The sequence below is a fragment of the Pyrus communis genome, chromosome 9 (genome assembly GCF_041283825.1).
Source record: "Pyrus communis isolate YQ-2024b chromosome 9, ASM4128382v1, whole genome shotgun sequence".
NCBI classification, from domain to species: Eukaryota; Viridiplantae; Streptophyta; class Magnoliopsida; order Rosales; family Rosaceae; genus Pyrus; species Pyrus communis.
The window spans coordinates 26009149-26020734 of NC_142573.1; the positions used below are offsets into that span (position 1 = coordinate 26009149).

The 11586-nt window shown below is 35.6% G+C and overlaps 1 protein-coding gene and 1 pseudogene across 1 annotated transcript; both read right to left on the reverse strand.

The window, feature by feature from the left end:
- Positions 1-2224: 2224 nt before the first annotated feature.
- Positions 2225-5301, reverse strand: LOC137739172 (uncharacterized). Its single transcript, XM_068478685.2, has 9 exons — positions 5121-5301; positions 4296-4454; positions 4146-4216; positions 3877-3996; positions 3668-3786; positions 3471-3552; positions 2993-3295; positions 2709-2914; positions 2225-2601 (listed from the first exon to the last, which is right to left on the reverse strand). The coding sequence occupies exons 2-9, from the start codon at positions 4447-4449 to the stop codon at positions 2592-2594; spliced, it is 1065 nt and encodes a 354-aa protein (XP_068334786.2). The 5' UTR covers positions 4450-4454; positions 5121-5301; the 3' UTR covers positions 2225-2591.
- A 1871-nt stretch (positions 5302-7172) lies between these two features.
- On the reverse strand, positions 7173-7439 carry LOC137740753 (small ribosomal subunit protein eS30z/eS30y/eS30x pseudogene; annotated as a pseudogene).
- Between the last annotated feature and the right edge of the window lie 4147 nt (positions 7440-11586).

Consider the following 11586-nt stretch of genomic DNA (forward strand, 5'->3'; position numbering starts at 1 on the left):
GCTTGGATGAAAACCTTTTAAGTGTCGGGCAAATGATGCAGCATGGTTACTTTTATTATTTGGAGATGATCAGGTTGCAATCTTTGAATATACAAGTTTGGAGAGTCATGTTGTTACAATACAAATGACTTACAATAGGTGATTTCCACTACTTACTGAGGACATGAATGGTTCCACTCTAAAAGCCAGTTGTGAGGGTGATGCTTGGGAATGGCACAAAAGGTTGGTACATTTGGATTTTAGCAGCTTGCAGTTGTTATCTGATAAGGAAATGGTGTTAAGATTACCAAAGCTCAAGAAATCATCTGGTGTATGTGAAGGATGCATTGCAGGAAAGCAACACAGAGATGTCTTTAGTAAAGAGTTGACATGGAGAGCAAGCAAGCCTCTGGAATTAATCCACTCAAATGTTTGTGGACCAATGCAGGTCACAACATTTGGAGGAAGCAGATATTTCTTAACTTTAATTGATGATGCAACCAGAATGTGTTGGGTTTATCTTCTGAACCACAAATCAGAAGTGGTCAAATTGTTCAAGAAATTCAAAGCCATGGTTGAATTGCAGAGTGGCTACCAATAAAGTTAAGAAATGACAGAGGTGGAGAGTATAACTCTTATGAATTTAATCAATTTTGTGAAGACTTGGGGTTGGAGAAATAGTTGACTGTAGCTTATTCTCCATAGCAAAATGGCGTTGCTGAGAGGAAGAACATAACCATTGTTGAAATGGTTAAGAGTATGCTTCATGACAAGCACATGTCCTATGAATTCTAGGGAAAAGCTGTTAACATAGCTGTGTACTTGCTCAATAGGTGTCCAACCAAGGCTATGGCCATTTGAAGCTTTTAGTGGCAGAAAACTAGGTATTCAGCACTTGAAGGTGTTTGGATGCATCTGTTATGGTCACATACCAAATGTCATGCTTTGATGTTTAAAATGTGAACTAAGTCTTTGAAGTTTAAAATGTGAACTAAGTGCAATAATTTACATTTATCATGTTATTAATTATTTTCTTTTATCTTTGTCTACATTTTCACTTATTTTCACATTTTGAAAAGAGTTTCATCAATATAAACCTCATTCAATTCGCTTGTATCCCTTTTCAATCATGTTGGTGAAATGAGTTTCTTTCCATGCAATTTTGATTACATTGAAACACGTTGTGATTTAGAATTGAGACTGAAATTTTTTAAATAAGGATGTCATCTTTTTCTCATTTTTATTCTAGTAGATTGCTAACCAGTGTTAAACCAAAATAATGCAAAATCATTCAATATGCACTCAAACACTTTTCAAATGAAGTAGGGGTACCTAACAGTCCCTCACAGTTATTTTACTACATCCTTATAAATGAATATTTTGTGTCATTTGACTCATTTCAATACTTATACATAACGTAAAATTGACTTAGACAATCGAAAAAAAATGTAAAATCAATATAGTGTAATTTTGTAGTTTGAGGTGTTATGGAGAAATTGTCTAATTCCGAAAGGATAATTAGCAATATAAAATATTGGAGGAAACTAAAAAGTTATATTCCCAAATTGGCCAATCTTGTATTTTGGAGTTGATCTATTCACGAAAGTTGTAACGCTTGTCATTACGACTGATTTTGAGGTGTGGGTATCATATCAGATGGAATATGGGTACGACAAGCCCTCCGCCATCCAGCAACGGGCGGTCAGGCGTATTATCGAGGGTTATGATGTCATAGCCCAGTCCTAGTCAGGTACCGGCAAAACCTCCATGATTGCCCTCACAGTTTGCCAGTCGACACCTCCTGCCAAGAGGTTCAGGCTTGGATATTGTGTCCCACTAGGGAACTGGCGGCTGAGGATATTCAAGATCTTAGGAGACATCGAACAATACGACAGTACCCAGATTGACGAAATGTCGATGAACGTTGGTGATTTGATATGAGAGCTCTGTTTCTGTCCATCGTCATCGTCATAATTCGATATATTATAGTTATATATACTTATGTTAAATGTATTACGCCACATTAATTCGTTGACAAACGTATGGGTTTTGAATTTGATATTTCGGTTTTTCAATTCATATAAAAAGCATAAAACTAAAATGTTTTGTGCAAAGAAATATATGATCAAGTTTGCAATATTGATACCACTCTTGGCTTCCGCCAAGAATCATTCGAAGGGATTAATTTTGTCTTAGAGGGATTAAGGGGCAGTAAACCCATGCTTGAGAGAGAAAGAGAGAGGGGTAAGCAGAAAACCGAGCTATTTCATTCATAGCAGAGCGATAGACATTTCTTACATGAGCTATTAAGTGGTATTAGAGAGATCCCCAACAAATTCGTAAGGGTATCTAGATAATAATGTTGCTAAAATGTTACGACAATGTGAAAATAGCTAGGCGGTATATGTATAACAGTGCGGTCCTGTGTACATGTATTTACTCAATTCTGTATATGTAATATGTCTATCAGTGCGGTCATCTGTATATATATAACAGTGCTGCTATCACCCAATGGACCTCAACAAAACCCGCAACCTTCACTGGTATTCCGCAATCTGTGTGGCGATCTGTGTATTTACAGTACAGTTCAATGCCTCTTGTATCATTCATCGCTACATGACCCTACAAATAATCAAAAGAGCACATTGTTGTCAGAACTTGCAAACACAAGCTAACAATAAGCAATCAGCAAAACAGACTAACAATGGAAGGCGGCTTGCCTGCCGAACCTTGAGGCTTGACTGAAGTATCTGTTGCCAAAAATATTTCCGAATATGACAGAAACGCTCTCATTTTTGCTGAACACACTGAAGTGTACATTAAGTAGCACTCCAGGCATTGGATCAATCCACTGATGGTCTATATTCTCATTCCTAGAAGTCACGCCTATAACATGTCCGTCAAACTCAGCTCTATGCCATTCATCTTTCATTGCCTGTCAAATATTTAAGCGAAATAAACATCAACAATGAAATTTCAGTTACATTGAGAGGTAAGAGGAATTATCAGGTACCTTGAACGCATCTTGCCCCATTTCCATGATATATTCATAGTCCAATATCATCAAGTCAACCGGCAGACCGCAGCTACAAGCCTCCTGAACACGGTCCATGATATAATCCAGTCGACTCACACAAGTGAAGTGAAATTCAGGATTGACCGCGGATGGAGTCGGCACCCATTCATTTTGAGTAAAGACCTCTTGGATAGTAGACTGAAAGTCTTTATGTTCATCTTCGTCTTTACCTATTTCTTCACCACTGCAGCTTATATCCTTATCTTTATCAACACAAATTAACACGTGCACATGAGGGACCTGCCAATGAAGAGGAATTATATAGGTAAGAAAACACAAAATGCAATCTGTTCAATGTTCATGAATTATGCCTGTTTTCAAGGACACAGAAATGTCGCAACATAATATACCAATCCACAAACTATTAACAAGAGTTAATTAGTTTTCTTATCGTAAGCAAATTCTAGGCAATTACCCTGGAATCAATGGCCCAAAAAAATTTACGCAAAGCCTCAAGCAAGCCATCCCCACTGATTGCACAAGTACTAGAAATATGCCTGAAAATTACATTGACAGCAGTTTTATGACATACTTTATTATCTGCAAGTCGGAATTTTTACATGAGATTAAAATAAATTCCACATATCTCCGTTGAATGATAAAATAGTTTACCACTGATTGATTCTGAGAGACTTAATATCCAGCTCTTTGCTCAACTCTTCTGCAGTCATTGCATTACAAAGATCTTGCTTGTTGGCTAGTACAAGCACAACAACGTTCTTGAGTTCATCCTGCAGCCAAATTCAATTCACCGTTGTAAAAAAACATAACTCAAATATTTTATATTTCCAAACAACTATTCATGGAAATCACGAAACTACCTCCTGCAACATCCTGTGTAACTCATCCCTTGCCTCCAACACTCGGTTCTGGTCGTTGCTATCTACCACAAAAATAAGACCTTTCATGTTCTGGAAATGCTGCATGTACAGTGGAGGTATCTGTATTGGGAATATCTAGAACAGTCACTGCCTATGAAAAAGTAGAACTTCTGAAATTCAAAAATCATGATACACATTACAACTATATGATTACCCACTTCACGTAAGAAATCATTCAAAAATAGTACGAGACAAGAGAGAGGAGCTACCCTGTTTTCACCCCCAACATCAAAGGCTGCAATGTTAATATAGGCATGTTTCACCATCTCAACACTACATCCTGCAACAGTAAACAATAGGCACAAAATGCATAAGAAATCAGAAGTAGGCATAAAGAGGATAGGGGGCTACGGGCTCACCGGGGGTGACTATCTCAGTAGAGATTCCTTCAGAGTGAATCTTGTTCAAGATGGTGGTCTTGCCAGAACCATTAAGACCCGCCATCAAAATGAGCTTGACCCTCCGTGATTTGAGGTCTGCCAAAAGGGTAAAAAATTCCAAATCGAGATCCATAGCACCTAAAACAAGTAGAACCAGAGGCATTATGATTAATGAACAAATTTTCTAATTCTGGTCCCTTTCCAAGAAGGGAGTTACAAAATATCCAGATTCTGCATTCTGCCGAATCCAATTCCCAAATCACCATCAAATTAGCAGAAATCCCCAATAAAAAAAACCGAGGAACAAAGCTATATTGTTGTCTTCATGACTTGTTTAAGAAAAGTCAGAATCCAATAACTACATTCGGCAGAATCCAATAACTACATGCATCATCCAACATCCAGTTTTTCAACCAAATTCAACACGAAAACAAGCATAAATCCCACTCGACAAACGGAGGAACAAAGCTAAAGATACGCAGTTCTTGGAACAAAAATGTCCAATTACTAGTTCTAACAAAAAAAATTCCATAAACCCAGTTGAGAAATCAAAGAAACAATCACATTAAATTACAAAAATTCGAGTCTTACATCACAACCTCATTTGAAGAAAAAAAAATCCAATTCAGAAAGTAAAGAAAAAATACACTGCTATGGAGAAATTCGAGTTCTTTAGCAGAAACCCACTTGAAAGAAACAAGGGATTGAAGAAATATAAGCAACCCTAAATAGAAATTTGCAGAAACCCCATTCAGAAATCAAGGAAACAATCAAATTATACGAAAGAAATTTGCAGAAGCGGACCGTTCGGACTGATCAAGCAACTGGGATAGCGTGCAACCCGAAAATCGTTGGCCTTCGCTTCCTCTTCCTGCAGGCTTCAAGAATTGGGATTGAATTTGATATGGTTTTCACTTTCAAGCTTCAAGCTTTAATCTTTAGCTCTCTCTTTCTCTCTCTCTCTTTCGTCCAAGCCTATGGTTCTTGAAAAGTCACTGACGACCCGAAGAAGTTTGTCTGTTACGTTTTCAGGCTCTGCCTTTTGAGTTCTCCGGAATACAATTTTCCCGCTCGAATTGGAGTTTGAGCAATTTACAATAATGCTCCTTCTATGAGAGATAATTACAAGTTTTTACCAGCGACCTCTTCCCCTTGAGGCTCGTGTGAGCTGTGAGGTGGTTATGTGACATGGGTATTTTAGTCATTTAGGTTTAAATTTTTTGCGTTGGACATCATCCCACACGAGAGCGAACAGATTTTTTGGATTCTTTTTATCTTAAAAACATCTCCAACAATTTTGCCCCCAATTGCACTAAAACAGTCTGTTACGCAAATAAAAACAACGGAATAACCGAAAAATGTCGTCTCATTTATGGTACTAGCTAGTGTTTTTTAGCCTATCTAGTTCTACTTGGTTCTTTACTTGGACTAGGACGTTCCCTATTTTTTACGTATTGGGTTTTCCGAGTTTCTTGTGTCTTGTTGGCATCAAGGCTAGTTCAGAGATTTTTGAGACCCGGGACGACACTAAAACATGTGCCCTCACATCATATAAAAAAATTATTTGTTTTCACACATAAGACATCGATAAAATTATATTTAGAAAAGCGCTTCAAACTCAATAATTTAAAAACACGGAATAACTAATTTATTTTGTATCGAGAGAAGGAAACCAAAAAACTTCGAGCTTACAAGTAGATAGATTATGAGTTTTGTTTTCCATCTAAACTTTTAAAATACTTTTGTATAAATCGAAAATGCTTTTGTATAAATCGTGAGGTATTTTTTCTTATTTACTAACCTCGTTAGTATAAGACTAAAATTATAATAATATTTTCGAGTCTCTAAGGATATGTATAAGTAATGAATGAACATTAAATTAAACCTTTTGATGACACGTAATATTATTTGCAAATTTGGTCTAAAAAATTAGTCTACGCCTTACTCTTTGTTGAATATTAGATTTGAATTGGAATGGATATTTAAAAATAACAACTCACATAACTACTAGCTAGTAAATAAATTAACAACCAAATAAAAATTTGTAAAAAATTGAAAAAAATAAGCATGCATATAGTATTTCGAACTTAAGACCTCTCGTTAATTTTAAACAACAAAAACCATTGCTTATAATTAAAAAGATATTTGTAAAAATTGGAATGTAAATAAACACACATGGTGTTTTGAACCTAAGACCTCCTCATTAATTTTAAACAATGAAACCACTAGTTCTAGTTAAATTCTTTGTCACTAAACCAAATTTCATAAATTTATAAAAATATATCATCCTAATAATTTTGGTGCCCCGAATTTTTTTGGGCCCCAGACGATCGTCCTGGGCGCACTTGACCTGGGCCGAGCTGGTCGGCATGGTTTATTGCACACTTTGTTTGAAAAAAATAAATAAATAAATTTTGATACATTTATGATTTTATTTTATCAAACAATTGGTGTGCAATGAATCAAATGATCTTGGTCTGAGATTTAACCTTATCAAGCAATTTGTCTATGATAAAAATGAAAGTAAGATTAATGAAAAAAAGGCTTCAAAACTTTGAAATTTAACCAAAAGCTAGCTAATAACTTTATTTAATGATAAGGACAGAAAAAACAAAAACAAATAAAATTCTAACTATAAGCGCGTGCACCACCTCAATCTTCTGCAGCTTCATATTTTTTTTGACAAACCAGCAACCAGAAACAAAATTGCATTAATGTTCTTAGAAACCAAAAACAAAATCGCACTACTGCTAATTCAAATTAGATAAAAAAAAATCAAACATAATCCAACACTTCCAAATATCTTTCTATGAACTAACAAAACAGCGTTGAGGTCTTTGCCCTGCTAATTTAACTTTTCTTAATCTCGGAAGAACTTCTCATCCTTTCAAAGCTTGAATCTTTGCCCTACTTCTCAGACGAGTTGGGTCCCCTCTTCTTTCCGATGCCAACCACGGGGGTGACGGATTTGCGTTTGTATTGTACGCATTTGTGGGCGCGACCTTGGGGCTGCTTCTTCTTATCCTGCTTGACCACTTTGGCTGTCTAGCCTCTCACCTTAGTGGCGCAAGCCAAAGAACCGTGGACCTTTCCCAAGACGGCGAGCCAAAGTACCGTTAAATTTCATAAACAGATAGATTTGCTGTAATCTTTGACTTATATTAGGGTTAGGGTTTTTATCTAGCTAGATTATCTGGTCTTGTGAATAAGATGAAGATGTTTGGTGAAACCTTGCCAAACAAGAGACTAGTTGAGAAAATGTTAATTAGTCTAACTCCTGCATATGATAATATTGTTCTTGTTATTGAGGGAACTAAGAAATTGGATGAGATTGATCCAAATGAAGTTGTTGCAACTCTGAAAGGATTTAAGCAGAGATTGAAAAGACATACTGAAGATGAGGAAGTGAGTGATAAGGCATTTAGCAGTCTTAGTATCCAAAATAAAAGTGGATCACAGACCAAAATGCTCTCAAACCCTGTTTTAACAAGGAGAACACAAGAGAGGCATGTAAAATATGTGGAAATATACACTATAGCGAATGCAGATTCAAAGGGAAGCCGAAGTGTCACAACTGTGGCAGATTCAATCATTTTGCTAAAGATTGCAAAAGTAAACCAGTTCAACAGGTTCAAGTGGCACAACAAATGGAGGAGGAAACCTCTATGTTCTTTGCTTGTGATTCAACTGCAATTGTTAAAAGTGAACATGTCTGGTATATTGACAGTGGATGCAGCAATCACATGACTCCACATGAGTCTGTGTTGATTAATCTGGACATAAGTGTCTCAACAAGAATCAAAATAGGGAATGGACAGATTGTTCAAGCTAGTAGGAAAGGAACTTTGATGATTGAAACCAAGAAGGGTACCAAACACATCAAAGAAGTAATGCTTGTGTCAGGACTGGATGAAAACCTTCTAAGTGTAGGGCAAATGATGCAGCACGGTTACTTCTTATTATTTGGAGATGATCAGGTTGAAATCTTTGAAGATACAAGTTTGGAGAGTCATGTTGTTACAATACAAATAACTTGCAATAGGTGATTTCCACTACTTACAGAGGACATGAATGGTTTTGCACTAAAAGCCAATTATGAGGGTGATGCTTGGGAATGGCAAAAAAGGCCGGGACATTTGAATTTCAGTAGCTTGCAGTTGTTATCTAATAAGGAAATGGTGTTGGGATTACCTAAACTCAAGAAGTCATCTGGTGTATGTGAAGGATGCATTGCAGGAAAGCAACACAGAGATGTCTTTAGTAAAGAGCTGACTTGGAGAGCAAGCAAGCCTCTGAAATTAATCCACTCAGATGTTTGTGGACCAATGAAGGCCACAACATTTGGAGGAAGCAGACAAGTTCCTATGAATTCTATGGGTGCACGTGCTATGTGTGTATGTGAAGATATATTGTCTTCAAGCTCTAGCAAACATGTTATACATACATATGTTTTTGATGCACATATTTGTCTAATCATGTGATGTTTTCCCTTCATCAGGTTTCCTTGGTTATCAACTATGATTTCCAGACAACCGAGAGCTATACATTCATCGGATCGGTCGTTCTGGTCATTTTGAGCGCAAGGTATGCATGTATTCTAATTTTTATAAGTGTGATATGTTTTTGTCCATGGATCTCGCGTCTATTTTCGTTATGTATGCCAAAACATATTCTTAGTCTTGTTTTGTTAAGTTATGTTTTTGAGTTCTGATCATAATGTGCTATAATTTGATTATTGTTTGCAGAGTGTAGCGATAAACTTTGTCAAAAGCGATGATATCAAGATCTTAAGAGACATCGAACAATACTACAGTACCCAGATTGACGAAATGCTGATGAACGTTGCCGATTGATTTGAGAGCTTTGTTGCGGTCCGTTGTCGTCATCCTCTGGGCAAATTGCTAAGTCGAGGGGTTTTAAGTCGTTGATTAATTGGCGTCTTTGTACTACTTTGTTAAATATTTTCGGTTTGAATATACTATTTTAAATAAGTTTTTCGATGAAAACATAAAACTATGGATTTTTTTCATTAGCATCCCCTTTTTTGTTGAATGCATCACACATAAATTTTATAAAATAAATTATTTTATAAGGTATATGTAGAAACATAGTTGTGCCTTCCTTTCCTTCTTCTCTGATGTGGGTGTGTGTAGAGAGTATAAGGTATATATAGGTAGAAAGTATGAGGAATGACAGTAATTTGAGAATGTGTTTGAGGTGTATTAAAATAAATATTAATTAAAAATATATACGTGGAGTGTGTTTGAGGTGTACTAAAATAAATATTAATTAAAAAAATATATTTGAAATGTATTTAATATGTAAAGTGTATTTAACCGTATGTGAGATGCGAATAAAACAACCCTAAAATTATATCAGAAACAAATATAAAAATATTAGAATCTACATAATTGCAAAAGGAGCAAAATATTTGCTTGGGAAACGAATAATTGCTCCGTTGTTTCGAAACTTTCTAACATATCTCTATGATCAAAATACAAGATTCAAATCTATATACAAATTGGAAACCTTTATATAGTTGACTTTACCATCTCTAAACCTACCGTCAATATAGACAGTAAATTAATAATTTTGTATTAAAAAGCTCGGGTGGAAAAATTGTCTACCCCAAAAGGACCATTGTCTACATTCCAACTGCCATGCTTTGAAGTTTAAAATGTGAACTAAGTACGATAATTTACATTTATCATGTTATTAATTATTTTCTTGTATATCTGTCTACATTTTCACTTATTTTCACATTTTGAAAAGAGTTTTATCAATATAAACCTTATTCAATTCGCTTGTATCCTTTTTCAATCATGTTGGTGAAATGAGTTTCTTTCCATGCAAATTCTAATTAAATTGAAACACGTTGTGATTTAGAATTGAGACTGAAAAATTTTAAATAAGGATGTCATCTTTTTCTCTTTTTTATTCTAGTAGATTGCTAACCAGTGTTAAACCAGAAGAATGCAAGATCATTCAATATGGCACTCAAACACTTTTCGCATGAAGTAGGGGTACCTAACGCTCCCTCACAGTTATTTTACTACATCCTTATAAATGAATATTTTGTGTCATTTGACTCATTTCAATACTTATACATAATGTAAAATTGACTTGGACAATTGAAAAAAAATGTAAAATTAGTATAGAGTGCAATTTTGTAATTTTGTATTTTGAGGTGTTATGGAGAAATTGTCTAATTCCAAAAGGATAATTAGCAATATAAAATACTGGAGGAAACTAAAAAGTTATATTCTTGAATTGGCCAATCTTGTATTTCGGAGTTGATCTATTCCCGAAAGTTGTAACGCTTGTCATTACGAGTGATTACAGCTACATGCAGGAAACGAATCTCAATTTTAGCAAAAAGTTAGAACTGGATATTATAGTTACATTCAAGAAACGAATGATGGCGAGGAGGAGACGGGAAGAAGTCACCAACCGCCTTTCTTAAAGAAATAGTTAGTGATAGGCAAGAAGTTGAGAATTATCGCAGGTTCGATGTTAATAAAGTTGCATTATTTACAAATGAGAATTGAGGAATGGTGACATAGAAAATGACACAATTCCCCTAAAACTTTCAAACAAGAAATAATCCGTGTTTTTGCCAGTTTCTTGACTCGAATCCAAAGTAACTATGACTTGGAAATCTACTGTAATTCCATTGGACCGCTTGCCGTGGTTTATTTTGAATATAAGTTTTTGGATGAAAACATAAAATCATATCAGAACCAAGATCCCTATGTAGATCTGGTCAAACAAATACGAAAAATACCACGAATTACATAATCGCAAAAGAGGCAAAATATTTGCTTCGGAAACTAATGATTGCTCCGTTGTTTCAAAACTTTCTTGTACATCCCAACCTTTGCTCTACTATTTCCATGCTTGAAGAACACAATATAACATATCAATGATTTACACAATTTCAACTTTATCAATCGCGTTTCAAAGCCTTTGTCAAGCAGGCCTTGAAAATTACCATAGCAAGGTACGCCAAGACTGTAAGGGCGATGCTCCCAGTAAGACAAGATGATCGAAGGAAAATTTTTGGATAGTGTAGACCCGAAGCCCAATCACATCCCAGTTGCTTTCTGTCCAAACAACATCCAACAGCCCCATGGGTTAGACTTATTGGGAGGCAATAGAGTCCACGTTCCAGATTCAAACTTCAATTGTGTTGAGTATGCCGGAACATATCTGTATGATCAAAGCACAAGCATTCAAAATCTTTATACAAATTGGAAACCTTTAGTTGACT

Bases quoted from the DNA above. Each gene is read 5' to 3' on its own strand.
- LOC137739172 (XM_068478685.2), bottom strand. From the start codon at position 4,449: ATGGATCTCGATTTGGAATTTTTTACCCTTTTGGCAGACCTCAAATCA. The intron at 3,553-3,667 runs GTAAACTATTTT...TGTAATTTTCAG, and splicing joins TCTCTCAGAATCAATCAGTG to GCATATTTCTAGTACTTGTG. The intron at 3,296-3,470 runs GTAATTGCCTAG...CTTCATTGGCAG, and splicing joins TTTGGGCCATTGATTCCAGG to GTCCCTCATGTGCACGTGTT.